Source organism: Barbus barbus, assembly GCF_936440315.1.
Source record: "Barbus barbus genome assembly, chromosome: 42".
NCBI classification, from domain to species: domain Eukaryota; kingdom Metazoa; phylum Chordata; class Actinopteri; order Cypriniformes; family Cyprinidae; genus Barbus; species Barbus barbus.
Genome location: NC_136720.1, coordinates 18,065,264 through 18,092,983, shown reverse-complemented (window position 1 = coordinate 18,092,983; position 27,720 = coordinate 18,065,264). Strand labels below are relative to the sequence as shown.

Sequence of the window (27,720 nt, the reverse complement as noted above, 5' to 3'; positions counted from 1 at the left end):
TTTAATTGCATATATCTATAAATGTTTTGCTTAGAAATGGAGAGAATTGACTTAGATTTCATTTCTTTTGATAATGCTATTTTTATTTTCTCAATCCTGACAATATTATTTATTCATGAATTGTTGTAATTAAATAATATTTTTAAATTTATATAAATTATTTATGAAATTATTTACGAATTTATGAAAATCATTATTGTGACAGCCAAACACTTTTAATAGTCATTTAAGAGCCATTTACACTATTTCTGGCATATTTTTAAATCGCTTAATTAGTTTGGCAAAGGAAAGTTACATATAATCAGCTATAATTGCACAAAAAAATACGAAAGACATTATGCAAAAAATAAGGTTGTACTTCTTAAATTGATCAGATGGTTAGAAAACAGTGCATTTTACAATAAGGTTAAATTTGTTTATGCATCATGAACATTTTTACAGCATTTATTAAACTACGTTAATGTTAATTTCTAAATATAGTATTGTTAATTCATACTCACAAAGAAAAAAAAATGAACTCACCAAAATCCAGTAAATCACATTCAACGCTGTGAAGTCATTGTTAGTTCATGATATTTATGTATGTATATTTATTTTATATTTAATGCATTAACTAATGTTAACAAATTTAACCTTGTTGCAAAGAGTCACCATATTAAAATATATATATATATATATATATATTTTAAATAATTACTTTCAGTGCTCTGCTAGTATTTTGTAAATGTAATTTACATATGGGTCAGGGGCATGATTAATTGTGTTCATTTTTTATCACATTATTTTCTTTATAATTAATCACACTCAATTAATGTGTTAAAACGGCAGCCTTAGAAAAAGCATAAAAAGTCCCAAATTTATGGTCATACCTGAGCAAACACTATATCAAATGCATTCACTTTTTTTCTCCTCCACTTGATGAGAAATACTAAAAAGCAATTAAAGCAATCTGAAGTTGAACTCATCTGGGATGAGAGATTGAAAGGGGAGGGTAAGGGGGATGCATCAAGTTAAGGGTAATGTAGGTGCTCGGAAACATGTGGCGATCGGTAATGACTGCACGAGCAGAAAAACTGAGGGCAGCGCAAGGGCATTTATTACCGCTACCTCTGATGGGCTGACTGCAATATCCTCGTCATAATTGGCACACAGATGTCACAAACGCTGTTGACATTTCACCAAGCAGAAACAATTTGGCGCTGCAAAACGGGGCGGCGACGAGGCTAAGAGGGAACAGAAAACACAGGCTGTAAATAAACAGAGAGAGATCCTATTAGTCGAGAAAGCGAGAGAACGAACGAGCGAGATGGAGGTGCTCAGAAGAGGAGGTGGAGAGGGCCAGGATGTCAGAGAAGACAGACACTAATGGATTCCTGGCAAGAATGTGTCATTTAAACAGGACGTTTTTATTGGAGTGAATGACACCATTACATTAAGCACACCTCTGCTTTGTGTTAATCACTGTGTCAACAACCGCGATTAATGGATATTACTTGTTGATACTTGGTCCAAACTAATGGCTGTGCCTTCCTGCTTGACATTGCCGTGTATAACGAATAAAAAAAAGTTTTCCGGCGTGCGTGTGTGCGAGGTAGGGAGGGAGAGAGGAAGCCATTTACAAAGTATCCTAGCGCTTGCTCATTGTATTCAACAATGATTCGACCCCTCCTGAGGATGTTTGAAGGAATATTGTATGTTCATTAGACATACTGTTGATTACCACAAAAACTGAATGCTCCTCAAAAAAAAGCCAAAAGAATTTGAATCAGATTGAAGCACCGAGTTAAAAAAACAAATCACTTACTAACCTTTTGTGTAAAGATCCAATTTACAGCCTAAAACTCTAAATTGACTTTAAAAATGATGATTTAACATCATTACAGGTCAAATAGTACGTCTTAACAAGAATTAATAAGTGATTTTATAAAATGAGGTTCACATTTCTGATTTTAAACCCTGCACAAATTCTCAGTTTGCATTTTATTTCGATAGTCCACTTTAGAAATTCTAGACAACTACATGTCAACCAAATCTCATTAGAGTTTTAGTAGACTGTTAGGTTAGGGTTGGGGTTAGTAGAATAAGTTGACGTACTTGCAAAGTTACTTATAGTCAGTAGAAAATCTGTTGGCAGATCATAAAAATATAGTGTTAGCAGATTTGTTGTTTTTTTTTGGACGAGTCTAAATTATTTTCTTTGGTAATGAACAGTAATGCCATAAAAGTTTCAAACTTAAAGTCATGATATAATGGAAATAGCGTTTCTTTCGTATTATGGTGTACACCAGAGTGAATTATTTTTTTTTTTTTTAATTAGGACTGGAACTTGGTTCAGTCCACTGGTTTTTATTGGATGAAGGAAGATCTGAATGCAAGCTTGCAGTTGATTATAAGAAAGAGACAGGGTTTATGCCTTTCAAAATGTATAACCATTTAGGTACTAATATGTACACTTTAGGCGCTAATGTGTTCCTTTAAGGTACTTAAACACAACCTTTTGAAAAGGTACCACAGTAACAACTTTTGTACCTTTTTTCTAAGAGAGAGCAGATGAAATGACTGGAGACAACACATGTCACCAGAGAAAAGTCTATCAACTGACATACTGAAAAATGATGAGGTCAAATCTAATTTACAATAAGATCAATAACATGCATTTAAAAAATAGATTTTCCATTTCCATTGACTTTAACTCGGAATGAACCCAGACTATACTTTTAACGTTTGCCAAATATTGCATTCCCAAAACTAACTTTTGTTAAAATGGTACCAGCAGACACTTAAACGCATCGTCTTTCTCCTCGTCCACAGGCGGCAGGATTCGGTAGGGAACACTGGCCAGTAGACACGAGCTCTCGCTGGCGCTCCGACCTTGTCGAACTCTTGCTGCGAGCAAGATAAGCGGCCCTCAGGACGGCTAAACACACGGAGCTCTTGCTCTCGCTCTCGTTCCCTCTCTGCCGCCTTCTTTGTCTCTCTCTTCTGCCTGACCAACATAATCTTCTTTCCAAAAGGTCAAGTGAGACAGCGGCCGTCAGGCAGCGCTCCATCTGTGGGGTATATTTATGAGCAGCTGCAGGTGGAGAAAATGCTAGGTGCACTCTGGAGATATTCTTTCCTGACAGAGCGACGTGTCCGCAGGATAATGTACGCTAATATTTGAGGGGGCGGGATGCGGCTCTGTGGGGAAGCCTGCAAGTTTTGCTAGTAATGAGTCCTTCTGCGTCCCTCTCGAGTTACGTAAACACCATGTTTCTGTTTCTCGTTTTGTCCTCCATGCAGGTTCTGCGTCGGAGACAAGTTTTTTCTGAAGAACAACATGATCCTGTGCCAGACAGACTATGAGGAAGGACTGATGAAGGAAGGTTACGCGCCGCAGGTCCGCTGACCACCCTACGACCCCGCCGCTCGCAGGAGGGGAAAGAGCTGCGAGAGGACCTGAAGGGGACATGCAATCAGACACAAGAAGCACTAGTGTCCTCTCCAGCCCCTGTCCCCATTACATTGTATATACGAAGAGCCCACATAAGGGACGGTGTACTGTACAGATTAGCCATAGAGAAGTTTTTGGTAAGCGGGAGAACGTTCGAAGACGGACCAAGACTGTGGTTCGGTTTTAATGACGCTGCCTGACGGCCTTATACAGACCAGACATCTCAATGGCCCGACTTTTGTGAACTTTAACACACACGAACGTACAACCCCAAATGAACACATCCACATCGCAATTACATTTCACTTGCTTTACAGGGTCAAGACTACATAGTAAAAAAAAAAAAAAAAATCCTGTATTTATTGACGAATGAGAAGAAAAGGAGCCATGTCAACATAAGATCTCAGGTTGAATGGGTTTCCTCATTGTCCTTTCTATTTTTCGTTCACATTGCGTCTTAATTGCGTTTCCAGCAACAAGCTATTTGGATAAACAAAAACAGCCAATCAGAAGATATTTGATGTTTAATGTACAGTTACGAGAACCAGTGAGATTTCATAGTGGGCGGAGCGACCCAGCACAATGCGACAGATATAGATGAAATGTCCTGGCTGTTAAGGACAACTTTGTGAAATGGCACCCTGTTAAGACATGATGTTAGCTTTCTAACAGATTTTTTTCAGATTCGACATCTTCAACATCAAGTGGTGTGATTTCATTAGTGATGTTTTAAAAAACTTCTCTCACCCTGTTTTATACCTAAAAGCGAACTCGAACTCTGAACATTTGGGTTTGGCACGTGTATAAATGATGGGTTTGTTACTTTCTTCACTGTATTTATTTAATAGGCTTTTCGTCATTGCGTGTAACTCAAGGCTGACATGTTTATACCTGAACTGAATCACCATTCAGTCGCCAAGCATCTCCTCCAGACGTGACGAACGTCACCTCGTATTTTTTTGTGCGGCCCATGTTGATCAGCTGACATAATCCTCTTTAAACACAATCAGGTCACATAAACTGTAGGCATTACTGGAAAACGTGAATACCTGGTCGGAGGATTTGCCTTTACCGGGTTTTGTTTACTATCGACTCAAGGCAACACGCAAGCGCAAATCACTACTGTAGCCTACTATGTTGATAATCCTTTTACGGGCTACGATTACCTTTGGAAACCGAGGGAATAGCCTAGAGAAAATATGAGGACAAACTTAATTTGTATATGGTGGTTGTACATATTTAAAAAAAAAAAAAAATATTCCTTTTTGCTTGCTATTGTATATGGATTTTCTTTTTATGTGTTATTCAGCATGAGATGTTTATTTTTAGGACGTGTATATACTGTACTGTAATCATTTTAAGCACAAATGTAATACAGTTTTATTGTGTTAGCACTGTGTGGTGGCTTTCTTTGTGTCCTCTTTGTTTTTTTAACAAAAAGCATTTGGCACTTTCCACAAACATGAATAGAACATGAAATACTTTTGAATTTTTTTGGTTTGTTTTTCAACAAATGGTCAGCAGAAAGAGGCGTCCAAAAACAAAAAGTTGACTGCCAACATCAGGATGTCATTTTAATTTTCTGTGAATATATAAATATATATAAATAAATATATTTCTGTGAATATATAAATATATATATTCTTTTTTTTATCATATATTCATATATTTTTTGTAATGGTTGAACTTGAGCTTCCGCAATGGGTCCAAATAATGTTACTGTTTTTAATTTTAGGATAAAATCAAGATGATCAAGACACCTGAGGTGGAACTGGTCAAAATGTCTATTTTACATGCATTTAAAACTAGCTGATTTTCATGCTAGGTTACTTCAGGTTAGATAATAGTTGATTAAAACATATGTAATAGTTATCTAACAGTAACAAACATGGGATTTACGCCACAAAAAAAAGTCAAGGTACACCAAAATTGATGGAAAATGCCATTTGGAGAATAGATCCCTCTCTCTTTCTCTCTCGCTCTCTCTCTGTCTGTAAAGAAAGCCAATGGGCCGGTTTGCATACACTGTCATTTCTAAGACGGAGTGTTTACTGAAGCAATTTAGGTTAAGTGCCTTGCTCAAGGGCACAAGTGTAGATGCCGAGCAGCCAGTGGTGAACCTTTGGGTCTCCACTCCATTAGCCTATCCACCAGACCATGCTGCACTTCCGGTTCTGTGATTGATCTTAAGTGCAATTTGTCATTTTGTCATCCATTTTGTTGTCACTGCCCCTCAAAAATTTCCACCTCTTTAGTCTGGAAGAAGGAAAAAAGGATGAGAGAAAGAAATAGATCCACCAGTCCAGCTAAAATCAGCTGCATGTTTAATAGGGAGGTGTTTTAACATTAAGGTGGTCAGCTGGTCAAAATTAACCTTGACCTTAGCGATGAAGACCATAAAACAAAGCAGAGGGCTCTTATTTTACCCTGTAGGTGTTTGTTTAGGCAATATAATGCAAGCAGAGCACAGTTTTGAATATACTGAATACTACGCAGTGATTTAGAACTACAGCACAACTGCAAGTGTAAGATTGCTTTTATTTTTTATATCTTTTTTTTAAATCAACCACAAAATGATGACATAAAACTATCATAGCTACTGTATGTAAATCATCAGCATGAGACAATAATCAGATACATATTAATGGTCATTGCACAAATATTTAATCAGAATTATGTATTCCAGAGAGAAGAGTAATGAAAACTTGCAATATTGTCTGTTTATAAACCTATAGAAGTATGTAAGGCCCACACTTGAGCTATTTAAAATCTTTTGTAGTTTGCTTTGCAAGCAAAGCCAGTATATTGCTTGAAGATCCTCTTCACTGTACAACTGAAACACTGAGATTAAAGTTCTCCATCTAATTAAGGAGGCTGTTTAAAGTAGCCTGTGAAGTTTGACAACAGCGGCACTCACATCACAATACAGTCTATAATAAGCAGACCAATTAAACTAATTTAATTTCTTTAGCCTGAAACACAGAGGGAAAATGTCTTTGATTAGACTCAAGCTGTTAAGTCCTTCCATAAAAGCAGAGACGGCTCTGAAACCTCGCTAAATAGCAATCCAGTCGAAGGGAACTGGGGGGATCTACTATGCTAATTTACCGTAATTGTCTCATATGTTGAAGTGTTTGAAGGAAGATTTAATGAAACCATACTGTTAGCGGTAACACTGCGGTCATTGAAATATTTGCATATATTTACACAACATAAGTACTATATAGTGCGATACAATCAGACACGATACAGTTTAGCAAAGCACCATACTGTTGAGTAATATCACATGGCTACAAAAAAAAAGGGTGAGCAACAAACGAGTGTGTTTGCACACAGTTTGAGCACGCTTTGTATGGCACTACTTGCATGCTACATTCTAAAAAAAACACTAAATTCCAAAATTATTTAAATAAAATTTTAATCAGATTTCAGTTGTTAGATCTAGTTTGGGTGAGGTTTTGAAATTTAAATAAATAAATACATAAATTTTAATCAGATTTCAACTGTTAGATGTAGTTTGGGTCAGGTATGAAATTCAGATAAATAAATAAATATAAATACAAAAAATACAAAAAACATTTGTTAAATGTAATTTGGATCAGTTCTTCAAATAAATTAATGAATAAATGAGGTCTTGAAATGTAACTAATTAAACTAAATGAACAACAAATGTAAAGATGCAAACAAACAAACAAGCATTTTAACTGCATTTTAATTGTTGGCTGTGATTTGGATCAGATCTTGAATTTCAGTAAATAAACAAGCAAACAAATAATATTTTAACTGTTGAATGTGATTTGGATCAGATGTTGAAATTTAATGAATATAAATGAATGAATGAACGATCAAATTTAATCAGATTTCAATTGTTGATGTGGTTTGGATCAGATCTTGAAATTCAATTAAGTGAATGAATGAATGAATGAATGAATGAATGAATGAATGAATGAAATTAGATTTCAATTGTTAGTTATGGTTTCGATCAGGTCTGTAAACTTAATCTTGTGTTGTGCTTTTCAGACTACAAAAACCTAAACTGATTTGAGTCAGATGCACCAAAAAAACATTTTCTACCTATTTCAACAGTCAAAATAAATACAATAGCATCAAATTTGGGTTTTTGTTCCTCTGTCAGAACTCCTCACCTTGCATTGTTGTACTTCTATGTAAACGCAGCTTTCATCACGTCTTCTTACTCTGAGAGAAAGAACACTCTGAAAGCATTGAGGGAGACAGCACAAACTGTCTTATTTAACAGACTGTTATTGTTTTATCAGGGCTATTCACAGGGGCATTTGTTTAAGACCAATGCTAAACAAAAGAATAAAAGATAACGTGTGTGTAGCGCAGAACCATCTCGTCTTCAAACCTCCAGCAAACAGCAAGCTGACTAAAGCAAAACGAATAATAAAATGCAAGATCCTTTCATAAAATAGTCATTAGGGGCATTTAGAAAGAGAATTAGCTGCCATGGCACGTATCATTAGTGGCTCCCCCTCCACACCGCAGCTGACCACCGAGTCTGAGCGGCCGCTTTGCTCATATGGCTCTTCTCGTTTGGCAAACGGCTCCAGGGGCGAAAATAATGATCTGCGTAGACATGCCAATGCTATCTGGACCAGATAACACTGTCTTAATGACTCCTTATCTTTCGGCCTCTTCGTAGAGATGGGCGCCACAGCAAATATATTCCCTTCATTGGGTCATTAGCTCTTTATTGCACCGATAATGGACTTAAGAATTTTTGGTCCAATTCGAGTGAACGCTACCCAGTGGAAAATAGCCCTCGGATAGATTAGCCAACAGCTAGTACAGATGCTCAACGAGCTCTTTTCCCATTCCTGATTAGCGGATCATTAGCTGGTATTGGCTAAACACAATGACACTTTCTTACTCAAATACAAAACCTGATAAAGACGTTGTAATGGGGTCTGGATAATGGTAATCACTGTACTCAGTGTATAAAACACATCCCTAATCACACTTAACATTCACAAATCTGTATTTTGCTAGCCTTTTTGTTCAGACAAGCTGCAAAATTAAATTGGTCAAATCTGGTGTATGTAGATCCTTATATAAGAAAAGAGTGAGCAAAAATGAGGACACTAGCATGTTTGTCTATACTGCTTAATAAAAATAAAAAAAACAGTTAGAAATGCTTTGATAGGTTAAGCATTAATTAATAAAATACAAATTCACTACAATATATGGTCAGCATTTAATAGAAAGCTACAATCAATATATTTTCTAGAATCGACATACAATCAGTAAATGTTTTATACATCAAGCTGGATTTTAAAGTAAAGAGCAGCAGAAATAGTTAAACTAATATAGCCTACACTGCCATGTCAACATTTAGCTTATGCTTAAGCTAAATGATATTTTAAACCTAAACATGAACCAATTAATTTAAACTGTCAACATTAAGCTAACTTAAGCTAAACTAAAATGCTATTTTTAGCCTAGACACACAACTGTTTTCAAGCACGATTCAGGAAAAGAAAAGGAAGGAAAGGAAATTCATTGAGTATATCAATAATATCAAGAGTATATCAAGAAAATCGATATCAGATCATAAACATTTCTGTTAGCTTATAGTAAGACATGATATAAGGATGCTTGTTGCCTTGCTTTACAGTTAAAAAAAATCCTTCAAACAAGATAAATTCACTTTTAAACCCTAGCAGTTGTTTTCTTGTTGATTTAAATTAAAGTTCTACAAACAGATGGATGGATGAACTTGAGTTTTATGTGAGGTTTTGCTTTCAAGACTGTCAATTTGAAAACAGATTTGAGTTAGATGAGCTAAAACCAAATAATTTTTTATGTTCATTCTGAAACAAACCATATATCAGACGAGTCGTGTGATTCTGTTATCACTACTTAAAACATTACCATCAACATTTACACAACAATCTATGCACATGGTACACAACCTCAGGCCTGTCAGGGGTCCATAATGAAGATGCACACACCACAAAAAGCCCAAGCTTGCATGCACAAACATGCCTCTCCATCCTCGCGTCAATCTCAACTTCGCAGATGCACATAAGTGGCTCATCATACGCTGTTAGGCAGGAAGAATGCTAGTTATTTCACCTTAAATGTCACTGGCAATTTATTCCGTGCGGCTCATTCAGCTGATCTGTGATCTGTTATTTAAAGAATGCAATACGTGTTATCGACACAGACGGATCTGCAAAGGCGCCCTGCCATTATCAGTAATGTGCTCTGGATAGCACAGTGCCGACAAACGAACTGAGAGAGATTCGAAGTTTGCAGGCCCTGTGAAGTTCTCTCTTTTGATGTGGCACACTAACCTATATCAGATGGACCAGGAATGCCCAGCAGTGACACTGAAATGCACGTGCCAGACAAATGGAGATATAAGGAAACACACCCATTCTAAGAGACATATGTAAGTACATAACAACAAGACTATGTGAATGTATTTGGTCTTGGTGGAATAGATCTGCTACACTGTTGCTGCTGCTAATTTTTGATTAGTAATATACATTGCTAAGAACTTCATTTTGACAACTTTAAAGGCAATTTTCTCAATATTTAGATTTTTTTGCACCCTCAGATTCCAGATTTTCAAAGAGCTGTATCTCGGCCAAATATTATCCTATCATAACAAAACCATACAATGGAAAGCTTGTTTATGATTATGTATAAATCCCAATTAAAAAAACAAATTGACCCTTATGACTGGTTTCGTGGTCCATGCAAGATCACATTTATGAATAACCCCCATAGCATACATGATCACCCCGTAGCAGATCTATACAGGTGGAGCTGGGGAAGGTGGGGGGTTTCTGAACCATGCTGCTACTGCTACAGCAAACACTAGCCATGTATTTCAATGTTGAGCAACAAGCTCATCGGCTACCAATATAGGAGAGAACCGATCAGCTATGACGTGATGATGTCATTATGTCATATTGAGTTAGACCTATCGGACTGTGCCATCTGATTTTATGCCAGAACTTTGTCTGTGTGTGTGTGTGTGCTTATGTATGTATGTATGTATGTATACTCAAAAAAATGCTGTGTTAAATACAACCCAGCGCTGGGTAAAATATGGACGAACCCAGCGATTGGATTGTTTAGACCCAGCGGTTGGGTTACTGCCCAGAAGATTGGGTTAAACATTTAACCCAACTGTTGGTTGAAAAAAACCCCAGCATGTGTTCTGTCCAAAATTTATGCAGCACTGGGTTGTATTTAACCCAGCCTTTTTTAGAGTGCATGTATGTTTGTGTGTGTGTGTGTGTATATATATATATATATATATGAAACCGTAAGCGTGCAAGACATTTGATGTATTTCATCATCATTACTTCTATGTTGTACCTCAGTGGCTCCCAGTTTAGTAAACCACAGACCAGGATGTGCACCTCAGGTCAGTAAACATACATCACTGTGTTACTGCAGACCTTGGGTTATAAAGACCCAGATTTGTGGAATTTAAATAAAGATTGCATGTGATCCAGTCATGCAGAGCAGCGCTAATGGCTATTTCAGTGTCTTAGTTAACACCTTCTTTCAAGTACATCTACACAGCTGGAGCTGAGAATAGCTCTAGCCGTTTATGACGGGCTATTCCCATTTGACCTAATTTATACTAAATTGGAGAGATGATTGTATTCAGCAGGTGGTGCGAGACACACGTAGCTCCTGACAACACCCTCACAAACCCTTTCAAAGCAAATATTTGAGATTATTCAACGCAATTTTCTACCTTCCGTACCTCGAGCTTACATACTCAGGACAGGCGTAACGACTTGAAACATCTTATTTTGCCAGGCTGAAATGGCTGCGGCAACAGGGAGAGCTAAACTCCAGGTTTTCTCAGCGGGTGATTTAAGAGTAATCAAACATTGCTGCACTGCTACGGGAACCGACTAAAGCCCGTTAAACTGAAGTCCGGTGAGATAAGAACAGCACTACCTCATCTCGAGCAACCTCAGAAACAAGCGCAAACCCTCCTCCGAGACTTATTTGCGGCAGATGGGCTTGTGATTTCTTCAACGATGTGAGAAGAATGTTGATCTGTTAGTGTTCGAAGACCCAGACCGGCGCATACGTGTGGCCTTGAGCGTCAAGCCGAAGCCTTCGCTGGATGAGAGCTTTATTTCAGGTGCATAATTGGACTCCTGGCTTTTATGGCCTCATTTACTGGAGGAGTGCTTGTGCACTACCACATCTGTGAAGGTTATGTTTGCGCCCAAGGATTTCTGCATACTACTGCTGTGATTTTAACAGGTGTAGGGTTGAGCTGCGTAAACCAAATTCTACTACTAAGCGTAGATTCGAATCACAAAGCCAGTCCTAACAAACACAATAAGCCAGAGGTTCTCGACTCTGGGCTCGCCAGAGCTGCAGGTCGTGAACTGTATCTGGCATATACTGTTTTTATTTCTCTGAGCTTGACTTAGAATAATAGACTAGAGCTATATATAAAATGCATAGCTTCTCTTTAATTTCATAAAACAGAGGCTAAATCGTGACCTAGATGAAAAGGAAAACTCAATGTAATAAGGCAGCAATAGGTGAAGGTTACCAAGTGCCCTAAAACTACCTTTTGCTTTCAGAATTCAACTATTTATTTGTATTAAATCCAGATACTGATCCAATAGATCTAATACAGTGTATAATAGCACAAATTAAATGAATGCTTGCAACTGTGAGGGACTGGTGACGCAGGGCATGCTCTTGGATTCAAAATGTATGGGTGACTAGAAATGATTTTCGAAAGATGAACAACACCTTACAAATGCAGTATAATTAAATGTAATTGTAAATTTATAATTATGACTACATAAGATTATGCGGGAGAAAAATGTCAGCATGATTTTATAGACGAGAATGCCTAACGTCAGTATTTAATAATTATAATAATAATAAAATAATAATACATTTTTATCATTATTATTAAAAATAAATTAACAACAATAACTATTATTATTATTATGATTATTCTTAATATTACTATTTTTTTTCAGAAATTTTCAGAATTTCTGAAATTATATATACACAATTACATAACATTCTATAATAATAATAATAATAGTTATTCATTTGAATATTATTCTTAAATATTGTTAAGAATAAATTAACAATAATAACACTAGTTATTTCATAATTATTTTATTACACTTTTTAATGAGCAGAAAAAATCCTATTATTATTTATATTATTATTTCCATTCCACTGCGTTACTTTTTCCATTGTTTTTGTTGTAAACACATGCTAGACAAACATGTTTGGCCACTGCACTCACATCTCATGTCTTTTGCAGTGTCTCATGTATGACAAAGCATTCTAAAAACGCTGTACTCCAGTTTAGTAAAAGTTTGATATATAAAAAAAAATCAAAATACAGGTCGAGTCTTTTTTTTTTCTTCACCATTGCAGTGTCCGTGTCTCACATTTTTCAAAGCTAAAAATTAATAGCCCCTACGATTGTAATTTGTCACCTTTGAAATACTAAAATGTATAACTTTATATATTTTTTTTAATGTGGTTGTGGTCACAAGACTTTTGAAACATAAAAATGGGTTGCGAACCAAAATAGGTTGAGAAGTCTTACAGTAAGCATTCTATACCTTGTATCCACAGTGCTAGCAAAAAGAAAGAAAGACATGAAAAGAAAGAAGAGTATGGGGTGCTAATCAGAACAGTGAACCACATTTCTAATGGGCACCCAGGGGACCCAGGCCAGTGGACCCTTCCAATCCACGGCATCCGTTTTGACACAGGAATCACTGCAGAGCAGCGGAGCAGTGTAATTACTACCCACCATCACGCTCGTGACGGCTGTAATACCTGACGAAACTTTAGCTTTACACTGGACGTGAGACTGGGGTCTCATCACTAACCAATCAGAGATTGTAAGCTAACATCAAGAAAAAAGTAGGCGCAATAAAAACAGATTATAACAATGTTCTTCAAGCAGCAATACAGCGAGGGAATTCTGAAGAACTTTCCATTCCCTCAATCACGAAATGTGCAAAACAATGGACGTTGCTGTCCGCTCATCTCCGCTGTTTGTTTATTTGCCGGTTAAATGTGTTTATATTAGTAAATGGCGATAAAAGACATCTGTTTTCCTCCTCGACTGGTGACCCGGGACCTCTGGATGAAGCTGGAAAAGTACACCCACACTCCTGCTGTGCTTTCTGGTCTTGGGTCAGATACGTGGGTTGGGCAAAGAGAGCCGTAGTGAGATGGAGAGAGAAAGTGTGTGTGTCGCTCGCTCTGAACCTCCGAGCGAATTCTAAATGTGAGTGATTAGTTCTTGGATGGTTGTCTGAAAGCTTTACTATTGCCAGCCCACTGCAGGCTTGGGAAAATAAAGCACACAGTTATTTCCTGTCTCTCCACATCACCTTCAAGCACCTCCTAGAAAACTATGCACACGAACAATTCAGAGACCTGGACAGCACAAAACAACTGAAGTTGTCACGACAGACCGAACAAATGTTCAACACATGGAGTATCATGGAATTCCAATGGTCTGCAACTTTAATTTTACTTGGCATTAGGAATTTTAAGAAAAGTTTTAAAAAGAATGAACAAATTAAGCAAGAATTCATCACATAATTAGTTCTACAGACATGAATAATAGGTGTGCTATTAAGGAGCAGTCAGATTTCTCTAGAAATTTCATGACTGAAATCCAGTCATTTCAATAGGAATCCATGTGATTTAGAGTGTCTTGAGTACAAAAAGTTCCCCGCACAGATTTTGCTCAAATTCAAGTTGGTCACATAAATTCGCTGCAATGGACCTTTTTTTTTTCCAACAAAATTTGCCAAAATATCGCTAATATGACCACACCTTTACATTGATGGAACACACAAGCCATTTCTCAAGACCAGACTATCGTCTGCTGAGTTTGCATCTTAAATCCTAAATTAAACTCTTATATAGAGTCACAAAATCTACAAAAAAAGAGGTAGTAAGCCCAGAAAGGAAGTATAAGAACATCTTTAAAATAGTCCATGTGACATGTGTCGTGGTACTCTTGTGAACACTCAACGGAGACAGACACTCAAGAAAATAAATTATTGAATAAAGTCAGTATTTTTGTTTTCTTGGCACACAAAAAGTAACATAACATTAAGGTTGAACCACTGATGTCACATGGACTATTTTAATGATGTCCTTACTACTTTTCTGGGCCTTGAACATGTCAGTAGCGTTGCTGTCTATGCAGGGTCAGAAAGCTCTCGGATTTCATCAATAATCTTAATTTGTGTTCCATGAGGGTGAGTAAATAATGACAAAATTTTCTTTTTTTGGGTGAACTATCCCTTTAACCAACAAAAATGTGTTGTGTGCGAACCAATATTAAAACTATTCAGAACCTTTTAGAAACCACATTGCAATGCACTGGCAATCACTCAAAAATCATGATCATGAATCATGAATTTCACACAGGCAAACACCTATTTTCTTAAGAAAATGTCCAAATCTAGTTTCTATCATCTCTTGTTTTGCCTGATAGAAACAAAGTTGGATAACTGGAAATATTAGACACAAATGACCTCCGTGAAGCAGCCCACAACACTCATTTCCATTGCAAATAAACCAAGGAGTCGCAGAACATCTGCTAGGCCGAATCTCCACCCACAATCACAGCTCTCTGCTCAAAAACAAGCACCACGTGGAAGACAAAAGCCTCCCTCTGGATTATACTGAACTCTCTGTATCCTATGAGCACCCCTATCTTAAAAAGAGCCCACCAGGAGCTATTTATTAGTTCGGCCATTTTATCCCACCCCCCTCCCCTCCCCTCCACACACACACACATTCACACTCACACTCTCCTCCCTAAAGTTAATCAAATGATGAGGGTTTGAAACAATGTTTGGTGGATGAAAGTGTTGGGATGGTAATGATGCCATGTAATGATTTCCCCTGAGGAGATCGGATATATTGCCAGGAGGGAGAAAGGGGAGAAGAAAGACCTGAGGGAGAGAGAGTCAGTGTAAAGACAGAGAGACTCCACATCAGCATTTCACACAAGCACCTCTATCATGAAAGAGACTCCGAGCGGGAGGTGGAGGCCATATTAAGATGAGAATGATCCGAATCGTACACTGAGCATCTTGATTCCACGTTCTCCATCTCCCTTTTTAAGGTTTGCCACCAAAATATCAAGTGTTTAGGAGGCAGCAAGCGATATTAAACAGCTGAAAGGTACGATTTAACAATGCTCAAAGTCGGCCTAAGATAAGCAACAAATTAGACGTGTCTGTGTTAGGGAGATGGAGGAAGAGGGTAAAAAAGTCTCTCGCAATCGATTGTGTCGTCAAAAATTAATCTGCCGCCCTGCGCCTGGGACTCGCTGCCAAGGTTTGTGAGAAGTAATAAGCACTCATGTAACTACCCTCTCTCTCTCTTCTTCCTTCTGCCCAGGAATCTGCTCTTGGTCTCGACAGGGATGTTTTAGCTGGAGAGGCCAGACATCCAGAGTAATCTAGACCATGTACCCTTGCTGCGACAACTGGTTTAGATGACTGACAGGCTGGGCCAATGAGAGCGAATCCACCGTGTTCCCTTTGAGCTACAATTTTGTGATGCTTTGTAAACACAAAATCGTAATTGGGTAGAAAGCCTGCTGTGTTTTAACTACTGGCATGTGCGCTGAACCATTAGCTCTACGAAAATGTGTTAAAAACGGCTCAAATACACCCTAAACCCTGAGTATTTTTGAAAGGCTTGATGGGTGTTGCACAATCCATTCTTTTGAAGCGTTGCTCGGTGTCTGTGGTAACAAAGCAGGCGTGTATGGGCAATAAGAGCACTGCGTCTGTCAGGCCGGAATGGTAGTGCATCAAGTCTGGAGGTGACAATGCACTCTTGCCCATTTGCACCACATTAAGGCCTGCTCCCAGCAGAAAAGTGCCTTTATGCGTTTCACCCCTCTTTACCCTAAAGTAATGGAGCTTTTTCACAGCTCATGGAGGTTTTTGCAGGCCACGCACTTAATGGTGTTCAGTTATCACCTGCCTGTCTGCTCACGGAGTTCATCCCTATTTGTCTCTTGGAGGACTTCTGTTTGGATCAAAATCTCCCAAGTCAGATCTGAACCCCAGCACTGAACTCCTGACAACTCAAGGCACCATTAAAGTCATGAACGTTCGATATTTCTGCATAAATTTAACGACATTGAGGTCCTACATCTAGAATCAAATTAAACAAATAACACCAACATACTGTTTTAACCATGTTTGTGTAAAGTACCAAAAATTAAGGGCTCACAGACTTTATAGCAACAATGAAATCCCAATAGTACTCAAGTTATTGTGACTGTCTTTACATCTAAAATTCATACTACTGCAACAAATGCGGATAAGTTTCTTACACAAATAGAAATATGGGCCTAAAATAGGGCTTAAAAGTCTTAAATGGTGAAAACTGTATATTTTTTGCATAAACTTTTAATATGCATCGATTACATCAAATTACATTTCCCATAATTTAAGGGTAAACAATAGTTTTACAATAACTTGAGTAACAGGGTTGAAGGTTGTGCTTAATAAATGTTCTCAAAAACATATTATTGTAGATCATATGTTATGCCCTGAGTGTCACAATTCTAAGAAATGTTTTATTATTATTATGATTATTATTTGTAATGGGTGAAAATTATGCAGTAACAGGGTTGCACACAGGATGTAAAGCATCAAAATATTATTTTTTTGATCATTAAAATGAATAAATACATGAACCACATATCGATTCAATATTGATTGAATCAATTAGATCTTTTTTATTCAATATTTATTTATTTTTTTGTTAAAAAGTTACGGGGAAAAGGAGTACAGATATTTAGTGTGATTAAACTATACTTTTCTTGATTTGATTTTCAGACATATCTAACAGTCCTCAAAAGAAATAAACATGGAATTTATGCCTCTAATGCTTAAAAATGTGCTGCCAATCATTACTACACTAGTCATTCTGAAGTTCTCTATCCTTCAGGCTGCATTTGGATTTCAAGCAGCAATTTATTTCACCTCCAGATGAGTTTCTCCCGTGTTCCTTCGTGTTCGCGGTGTGCGTAGAAGCTATTATCCTCGGTCTGTTCAATTATTGATTGGCGAATGCCACAGGGTACGCCAAAGCGCAGTATACGAAGACCAAATAAATCTGTGTTTGGACTTTTTAGGCTGTGCCTTCGACACCCTGGACTTGCGACGGTAATGGTGATGCTAAAACCACAATTATTTGTCAAGTCAGGAAGAAATCAAACGTCTGCACCACAGGTTCAAAATGTGAGTTTCCTAGCTTTTCCGCCAGACAGAAAAGGTTTTACTTTCTTCTGTAAAGACGCATGTACAATGCTGCAACACCTTTGTAACATGCAGTCTATTATGGTCCATGGCTGTAATTGACAGAACCGGACAGCATCAATTTCCCTTCTATTATAACATCTCGGATCAGTTGTGTCCGGTACTATTCCGATCGTAAGTTTTTGACAGGATGGATTTGAATGATATTTCCAGAGTGATTGAGCTGCCAGCCGTCTCCCTCAGGTCCCTCACAGCCTCTGAAGCAGCTTTTATTTCTTTCATAAAACCGGGCAGATTTATCTATTATTAACTCTGCTCCTCATAGCAGCCACATTTTTATGTATTGCTGAGACAGGGTTAAATGATTTTCAGTTAATTAGCTTGCCTCCAGGTTATTGATTTTCCTTCAGAAAGCAGCGAAGCTCCAAACCGGGGCCTCTGACTGGCTTCAGCTCCGTCTCTGATCATGGCCGCATTAAGGTGCAGCCGAAGTGATGCTGAGAGACAATCCCATTGCACCTTCGCTGCAGCATGCAACGTACTGTTTCACTGGAACTTTGAAAGTCTAGATACACCCACAGAGGAAACAACTTTTGTAAGACGCTCTCCAGAACAGTGACATTAAAAACACTCACACTGAAGCATTTTAAGCAGTAGGGGAAGCTAAATCAGTTAAATATTTTGCCATTGTAACAGCACAAGGACTCAGATGTGATGTGTGTATGCCCATGAAACAAGAGTATTGAAGGTCTACTGCATATACTGGAGAACTGACTGAATGGATCCACAAAAAATTGTGGTAAGAATCAACACGTTCTAATCAATACAACAATATTGTCAAATAAATCAAATGCACCCTTCCCTCAGATTACATTGTTGAGGGAAAGTCTTGTATTTTGTGTGCAGGCTTCAATGTCATATTCATCGTCAGAGTGTGTCACGTTTGTAGGTTGGCTGAATCCAATTAGACTGATCTAAATGAATAACATGCCAGAGCCGTGACCAAGTACATTGAGCTGCAGTGCTCATGTGGGCAATTCAAGTTTGAGTTTGGCTAGCATTTTCAATCTCATTCCAACCATCATTTTCTGTCTTTTTAACTACCTGGAAACAGGCTAGAAACCATTCATAGCTCCCTATCAACCACTTAAAATATCTAATCGTCAAATCATCTGGTTTTTAAACAAAATGAGGTATAAATTTGTTACTTTTTTTTTTTACATTTTTTGCTTAATCGGAAAGGAATGAAACATGGACGAGATTGGATATGTTAAAGGGTCAAAAATTTAAAAAAAAATAACACTTGGTACCTTTGTGGTCAAAAATACCTGTGGAAAAAAAGCTCATAAAAATCATCTAAATATTGCAAAGTATCATAAAATGTCCTCAAAATCCAAAATAATAATTTAAAAGTATTACTGAACAAAAATATATAATCGCATTGATTTTAGAAGAGAAAAGAAAAGAAAATATGTATTAATTTTAATGGAAAAATAGCTAATAAAAATTGGATAAATATTGTATAGCATCATAAAATCCCCTCAAAATTCTAAATAATAAAAGTTACGTTTTAAGGCTTTGGTCACGTTTTGACCAAGTGTGACCCAAAAATGTGTGACCCAAGCCCCAGAGGGTTAAGCTGTTTTAAACATTCTGACAAACCAACATTTAACATATTTCTTGGGCTCTTAAGTTAATAGTTGACACTAAAATGTATTTCTAGACATTATTTAAATGGAAAACACAGTGGCCAAGTGGTACATTGAGCTGTGGTGTTCATGCAGGTAATTCAAGTTCATTCCCAGCTATTTCCCCATAGTCTTCTTGTCATTCCACTACTATACAATCAATAAAAGTGGACAACATACTGAAAGGCTGTCAAAGCCAAAGCCTAGTTTGTGAGATATTTGAAACAAAGAAACATGAACTCTGACTATGGACCTTGCAACCACTCAGAACACATTTTAACTAGAAACCATTCATAGCTCCAACCACGTAGCCGCATTAATTCAAATTACTGACAAACCAACATCTAAAGTTTGTCTTGACATTTGTCTATAATAAATAGCTGACACTCAAAAGTCAATGTACTTTCTGGAAACCATTTAAATGGAAAACAATCTGAATGCTGGCAAAGTGGTACATTGGGCTCTGATGCTCAACCAGGAAATTTAAGTTTGACTTTCCATTCTTTTTTATTCAACACAATCAATAAAAGTGGAGAACAGAAAACATCTCATAGACTGGACTGTGAGATACTGAAAACAAAGCAACATTTAAAAAGCATAACAGCCTCTTGAAACACTTATTATGAAATTTCCTAAGTATTCATAAGGCATAGCTACCTTCAAACCATTTTAGGTAAATGCTTAAAGGTAACATTAACTTTAATGAACAGTTTCTTTGCTTTTAGAAGTGGAGAAAACTATTTCATAACAGGTAACACAAATTTTCTACACATCGGAAGAGGAGGGTCAGTTCAGAAAAATGTTCACATGCTATCCACCATCCACTCCCTGGGGGTCATCGGGTCTAATCTTTACTGTGATTGGCTGAAATTGAGATGACATCACATCAACTTTCTGTCCGAGTGGGAAAAAGCGCTTGATCTTTTCAAGATAACAGACTCCAAATGGTGACGGCTGATTCTATTCTCTGCCTCATCAATGTTTCAGGCCTGAGTAATGAAGTCGAATGTCACGCAGCCACTATCATGCGTCTCACACACACATACGTGAATACAGAGAGCCATGTGGCGATGAATTATGACAAGACCCCTCCCTACTTGACTTCCACAGAGGTGGACTCTCTGACAAACATAAATTATGTTAATAGAATGAAATAAAAAACACTTTATTCCAAAGGTTTCAGTACTTTGAAATGTCAGGATGATCTAGTACGCTACCTGCAGAGAACTCCAAAGCTTAAGTCAGAGCGCTAAAATATTAAAACAAGAAATTTGCGCACTCTCCCGAGGTGCTGGAAAGGTGGGTGAAAAATGGAGAACGCATGAGCGTGTCTCCCAGGTGGAGTTTTTCCATTCATTAGTTGATCAGAGCGCCAAATATAGCTCCGCATAAGAGCGCGACGGAATATTGTAGATACGAAACTTATTTGACGGTGCTTTCATGAGAAGAATTGCCATTAGGCCTGTTTTTGTCCTGTTGCCTCAATCAAGTGCTTAGTCAATGTTATCTAAATGCCAAATTATAATTATCGTTCAAATTAGGCATTTGATTTAAAAGAAGTTGATTAACTCCCAAGGTTATTACACTAGGGGGGGTTATCTGGCAGGAAGCTCTCAGGAAACAACATTTTCTTCTATTATTCTTGTCCAGATGAGAAACATGGAGGACGTTTGCATCCAAATTGGAGCAAGTCCCACTGCTACCTAGACATTCCCTGTGTATAATGCGAGGGGGGCCGGAATGCTAAGCAGCTAAATTAACCAGAGATAGGATATTAATTGAACAATTCCATTGTTGCTGTGGCAAACTGCCAATTGATTGGCCCCTCTAGCCGGATCCTTTCCTCTTTATGGGCGCTCCTCAGGCCGCTGAATGCTTTTTCGTTAATGCAAGAGTGAAAAGAGGAAAAGGAGAGAGGGAAAAGGGTGCAGGGGCTTGGTCGTGGTGTTCAATTACAGCAGGCGAGAGGATAAATCAATATCATTTAAATTGCTTATGGTAATCGCTTGCGATCCAATCACTAAGATCAGCATAGGATATCTGCTGACCCCAGCCAAGTCTAACAGTCCCCTAGCTCCAACACTCAAAATCTCCTACTGAAACACATGTGTAAAGGTCATGCTTTCCAATGCTCAGAGTAGATTGGGTCAGGGCGTTGCCTTAGTGACTGTTATTATGGGATGCGAGGTGTGAGTTGAATCATTTCTTCTATAAGGCCTGTTTCAAGCAGCGCGTGTAAACAAACAGCAGAGTAACTGCAAAAATAGAATTGAGTTTTTTAAAAACTTGTAAATTCAGAATTTATAAATGATAAGATGGTTATCAAGAGTGAGCTATTGCACAGGGTTTTGATAGAGGTGCCTCAAACTGAATTTATAAGATGGAATTTAAACTGAATTAACCACACTCCACAGGAAGCTGAATGGCCTAAGAATTGGAAAGACACAAAAAGGAATTTACATAATTGACCCTTTGCCTGGAGTTTGATTGACAGGCGATCTGACCAAGTCTTTCAATCTGACAAGTTAATTTATTAAACATGATTTTATAAAATAAAGATAATAAAAATTATATTAAATACACTCCTGTATGGCACACAAAACGTCTAATTTTTTAAATATCTTCCCCCAAAAATTTCAAATAATGCTTTCTTTAGCCAAAAAGTTTTAAAAATAAACTTTGACAAACTTTTTTTGTTTTGTTTTCTTTTTGAATTCCAGTTCAACATCCTGTTTGCTACCTCAATACAAAATTCAGGAATTGTGTTGGAATGTAAAATGTCTTCTCAATTCAATTATGATAACAGCCCTCCTATTGAGAATTACAAACGTGATCATCATAAAATATCATTTATATGCGCAAAGATGACATATTTGGTAAATAATCCCCAAAGTGTATCTTAAATCATCCAGATTCAGGCAGATTTACTGAATAGAAAGTGCATGTGAGCATCCCATGCATCTTTTTTCAAACAATAGGTGAGCAATGAGCTCTTATATTGCTTCATTAATCTAAATTGTACTAGATTACACCGGGAAAAAGGTTTCAAGTGCAATTTCAGGTTATTCTCTGTCCGATGTGCAACAAAATAGGCTCAGCACTGTTAAAATAAGGGCCGAAATGATTCTTACGCTTAAATGTTAGCTGAAGCACCACTTCCTCATGCCTTTTGGCCTACAGGCCATCTATTAGGCATAACACTGAGATAAATATGCTGAAATCATTGAGTCAACACAGGGCATTTGCTTCACTGAGCATTTTAGGTAGATTTATTTGCCCCTTCAAGAGGCCATTTCAATGTGAGTTTTACCCCACATGAGATAATATGACTTCCTGTGGATAAATGGCACTGACAAGTGCAAAAAAAAATGGTGAGTTTGCTGCAATTCTCTGAGCTCAGTAATGGGCTTCAGTAGAGATGAAGGGCAGAGAAGAGAGCAGCAATGTGTTAGTCCTTATTATGTTCGCATTCCACTGAAGTCTGTTCTGGAGCTGAGAAAGGAGTCAACATATGGTCCTGACCTGCGCTCGCTACTGTCTCAATGTGATTATGGCTGATCTCTGCACCCATAATTACTTCACATAAACTCACAATTCGGTAGTTCGTGTGAGAAAGCAAGAAAGAAAGCATGCCGTCATTGAAGAAAGGTCAGGAGACCGTGCATTCACATCCCGCCTCTGACCTATTTCGTCCACATTACCACTGATGCACCTCCAAAAATACTCTAAAAACGTCTAGTCCAGCAAATACAGTCGGTTCCGGATTGCAAGGCTCAAACTCAAATTGATTTATATTGCACCGTGTCGCCTATAAGTCGGATCCCGGCTAAGCGTTCATTAATTTTTCAGGACCCATGGAGCCATTGTGTGATATAAATCTCTTCTAAACCTTGATACTGGCCCACGCCATGACTTTGAAGTGCTGCCTAATTAAGCGGCCGTACAGTTAACGAGCCTTACAATAAGGCAGTGGGAAGATCTGAGAAATATATGGTGTCTGTTGTAATATAGAAACAGCATGGGAGGAATACACCATTACAGCATCTGTCTATCAATATATAGACCACTAGCATTTTTTTTCAAGAACATGCCAGTCTCGACTCTGTTTACTGAACGTCCATCTAAAGAAAAACTTCAAGGTTGACTCCAAGAGCCTTGAGTTTCCACCAAAAAAAAAATCTTCTCGGCTAGGCCGGACCCCTGTTTTTTCCCAGCGGACGGAGAGCCCCTTGTGGGTGGATCAGTCATTATTGATCACAGAGCAAGGTTTAGCTGTTCTTCATCTGGCCAGCCTGTAAAATGCTTGGCTTGACTGAAATATTGCACACCCTGGAGCTGGGCACAGACCCAAAACAAATGAGAAAAGCCTTTACGGGGCATATGCATGGCCAGCCGTGGCGACCTTGGGGCTAAGTAGTAGTATTTACTGTGACATCAAGAGAGGGTTGGTTAAAGAGAAGGACAAAGCAGCTTAAGGATGCTCATACATTCAAGACACAGGGGGGTTTAACTAGTTTTGGAGCCCTTAATAGAAAATGGTCTCATTTCAGACAGCTTGTCCAATTGAAAGTTTGACAATCAAAATTGATTCGGTCTTTTAATGCACATTCCTGGTCTTAATGTGAACAAAACATCCGTGCATTGTTTTAAGGTAATTTTTCATCAAAATGTCTTGCTATTCCTATGATCTGACTCATACAACATTCACTTTTCATAATAATCAAATCAACAACCTACAGATAAATTCCACCCTACATTTTTTTCTTGTTCAAGATGCCATTTCACTTAGAAACGTGTCACAAAATGAAAGTCAGCCACAACTTGCGTTTCATAAGATCCCTGTTTTCTGACATTGGAGAACTGAATTCTTGCAATGGTAAATAGCACACTTTCACAGTCTGAAATGGACTAATTCATATTTTCAATTACCTTCATTTTATTATTTTTAAAATTTTATTTTTATTTTATTATGCTTCTAAGTTGAAGCGTTGGTTCCAGAAGATTTATATTGGTCATAGCTGTGTGGAGGTCCTGTATTTATTCAAAACAAAGGGAACTTAGATATTACGACCTCAAAAACTGAACTTTTTTGAAATCTTATAAAGACTGAAAAACTTGATAATAAAACACTGAAAAAAACATTTTATTTGTGTCTAAGGCTAATTATTACAGGGATTACAGCGATTGTGCGTAGTTGCATGAAATGGGTAATGAAGCTATTCATAACATATCAAGATAATGAGTGAAGCATGAATAATAAGAAAACATTCTTTGTTCTGCTAAGCAGGGCTATTTTTTTACCAAACATCTGCTAATATTAGCAGTGTGGCTACTTAAAACAGGTCAATTTCTCTACTGAGGCAGAATACGGATACAGTGAACAGGAATGAGGTTTTTATTTTTGTGCCTGCATGCCAAGAGTGCGTTAGAAACAAATAGAGGTGCTCCATGTGCATTAGACAAACATTGGACTTAACATTGGTACCACTTGGGCTTTCAAATAGCTCCCTCTAGTGGACAATATATGCACTGTTTTTTGCACACTTGCAACTGTAAAAGCATTATTGCCACCACTTGTCAGAAACATTCTTATTTTTTATTTTCAAACTTTATTTAATCCATTTATAAACATTTTGTTATTGTTCATATACTTTCTTTAAATCTGCTGACAATGAACATTAAAATTCAAAGTTGGTACCTCGCAAATTAAACATTTTCCTTTGCCTGTCTTCGCAACTACTGTGAAACTGTTAAATGCACACAAACTTAAATAGGCCTAAATACCTGACATAATCCAAAGCTGTTGCTCAAAGTCTTTTTGTGATTAATAAGTAACAAAAAACAAATGTCTGTTCACGGTGTATGTACGGGTCAAAGCTTTAGACTCATCCTGAAATGTGTGTCAGGAGTTAAAGATTACATTAATTAAATATTATCAGCAGTATTTGGCCGTATTTTTGGTTTTCGTTCACACTATAAAGGGCATTCATGGGACTGTGGTACTGAAAGCCAATAGAAAACACAAAAACAATAATTGGTTCCTCAACACATTTCTTTCCCATAGCACTGTAAAAATGCATGTAAACTCAAACTAAATGATTTTAAATGAAGTGAATGCTATCCATTAGAGAAGAAGTGCTGTGGTGAGCACCCGGTAAGCCATAGAAAAAGTTGTGAGCTGCCCCACACCAAAGGCCAGACCTCTGCTAGGCTGGGGTAGAGCCATCACATACGCCACTGTGTGGACAAAACGTGACCCCACAAACACCCGGAAGTGCAACCGAGCCGTGGAGAGATCCGGCCCCGTGAGTGCATACAGAAGACCGATCACCACAAAGGGAACAATGTTTTCTAGGTCATTCAGATGACACCTGTGATTCAAGAACAAAGGCATCAGAAAGAGAGACAATATCAGTAGCACCTTCATCACACATAAAACCATTTATACGTTTACCGTCGCACTCTTTCCACATCCGGATCAACCCTGACCAGCTTCTTCCTATCCTCTGTGGTCTTCACTAAAGTGGTGTCCTCCAGATTTGAAAAAACCTAAAAGAGGAGCCATTAAAGGGTTACTCCGCCCCAAAATGAAAATTTGGTCATTAATTTACCCCCATGTCATTCCAAACCCATAAAAGCTTTGTTCGTCTTCGGTTCACAATTTAAGATATTTTGGATGAAAACCGGGAGGCTTGTGACAGTCCCATTGACTGCTAAACAAAATATCTTAAATAGTGTTCCAAAGACAAACAAAGCTTTTTTACGGGTTTGGAATGCCATGGGGGCAAGTGATTAATGAAAAAAAAAATCATTTTGGGGTGGAGTAACCCTTTGAATTTGAGAAAATAAGTTGAAAAACACTGAAAAATATAGAATACAGGTTGCATAAATTGAGCACAATAAATAGCGTACCTGTTTTGTCAAGCGAAAATATGAGGTCATGAAGCTCATGAGCATCATTTTGAGGACGACTATGGTTGCATATGTGGAGAAGGCCAGGAAAACCTCGCTGTCAATCATGTGTACAACTTCTGCCATCTTTATTCAAATAGCAATGAATACAAATGGGAAACAACAAATAGCAAACATAAATGATTACATAAAAAAAAAAAATCTCAAGACAATTTTTGTCATTCTTTCTTTAGTTTGATATAAATAATAATGCACAAAAGTAATTTCACATACTGGTTAATATGATACGAAATATTGCCCTACCAAACTAATTTGGCCAATGTACCCCTTTAAAAGTTGGATTTATATAAGGTACATGAACAAAGCAAAATATCTCATTTAAGACTGATTACGTCGAACAACTTAAAGGATTTTAAATTACGGATGTTTAATATTGTTACATCAAATATAGTTTGTGCATGCATTTGTTTTTAAGAGTATAATGGAAACAATAGTGCGAACTAGGTCTCTTTGGAATGTCAAAAATGTATGACAAGGCACTTCATATAGCGTTAATATCAACAAGAAACAAACAAAAGTACAAGAGCAGGAAGTTAAAACGACGTCTAAGCTGCAATATTAGCGTTTTGATGAGTTTCTCACCTTTTTGACGCCACTCGGTTTCACAGCGTTTCACTCCTGAACAAACGGGAGATGGTGGGCGTGTCAGAATAACACAATTTGAGCGAACTGTTATTCTGATGCAACTGGACTTTTGCGCAATATTCACACGGAGGTCTAGAGTTCCTCCGGGACGTCGCTGTAGTTGAAACAGTAGAGCATATAGCAACGCCAAGGTTCAGGAAATAAATTAACTTATTAAATATAGCCCATCAATACTGAATGCAATCGCCAATCTCTCCCACATTTTTATATATTTCCCATTATTTTATATATAGTATTGTCACACTGCATGTGTAAGTTGTGCATTATGTTATAGTCTATTCAATAAACACTAAAACCAATATGACACACACACACACACACACACACACAAAACATCAGAAATATTGCATGCTGCACTGTTTTGCATTTCATAAATAGAGTTTGACTTGATTTTGTAATGTCTCCCATGTCCCAAACTGGTCTTTGCACCCTCAAGAAGATGGTCCTCCCTGCAGAACAAAGCCCTAAACCTACCCGTCTCCACCCCCTGGTAATTTGCTATTACATTCAGACACGTTCTACATCAGGATTGGTCTTGGATCCTCTGGATCTTTTTTGCCCAAGTGTCCTCCCAGTTTGAAAAGGCCTGAACAGAAAGACACTAAATATAACACTGAGGAGCAATAATATAAAACCTTTATATTTATTTTTAGCAATCATGGTCCTTGTTGAA

The 27,720-nt window shown here is 37.6% G+C and overlaps 2 protein-coding genes across 2 annotated transcripts in view; one reads left to right on the top strand and one right to left on the bottom strand.

Annotated features, from left to right (window-relative positions):
* Positions 1–3,767, top strand: part of LOC306861913 (LIM domain only protein 3) — a 40,219-nt gene extending 36,452 nt beyond the window's left edge. The window contains exon 4 of the mRNA XM_079404399.1: positions 3,283–3,767. Coding sequence (XP_079260525.1) covers positions 3,283–3,388 — 106 coding nt within the window. The 3' untranslated portion in view covers positions 3,389–3,767. The remainder of the gene's footprint in view (positions 1–3,282) is intronic.
* Positions 3,768–24,809: 21,042 nt separating this feature from the next.
* LOC306861716 (microsomal glutathione S-transferase 1-like) lies at positions 24,810–27,092 on the bottom strand. The gene is made up of 4 exons (XM_079404135.1): positions 26,985–27,092; positions 26,343–26,468; positions 25,885–25,979; positions 24,810–25,801 (listed from the first exon to the last, which is right to left on the bottom strand). The coding sequence occupies exons 2-4, from the start codon at positions 26,466–26,468 to the stop codon at positions 25,555–25,557; spliced, it is 468 nt and encodes a 155-aa protein (XP_079260261.1). The 5' UTR covers positions 26,985–27,092; the 3' UTR covers positions 24,810–25,554.
* Between the last annotated feature and the right edge of the window lie 628 nt (positions 27,093–27,720).

Bases quoted from the DNA above. Each gene is read 5' to 3' on its own strand.
- LOC306861716 (XM_079404135.1), bottom strand. From the start codon at position 26,468: ATGGCAGAAGTTGTACACATGATTGACAGCGAGGTTTTCCTGGCCTTC. The intron at 25,980-26,342 runs GTACGCTATTTA...CTCCTCTTTTAG, and splicing joins ATTTTCGCTTGACAAAACAG to GTTTTTTCAAATCTGGAGGA. The intron at 25,802-25,884 runs GTAAACGTATAA...CTTGAATCACAG, and splicing joins GATGTGGAAAGAGTGCGACG to GTGTCATCTGAATGACCTAG.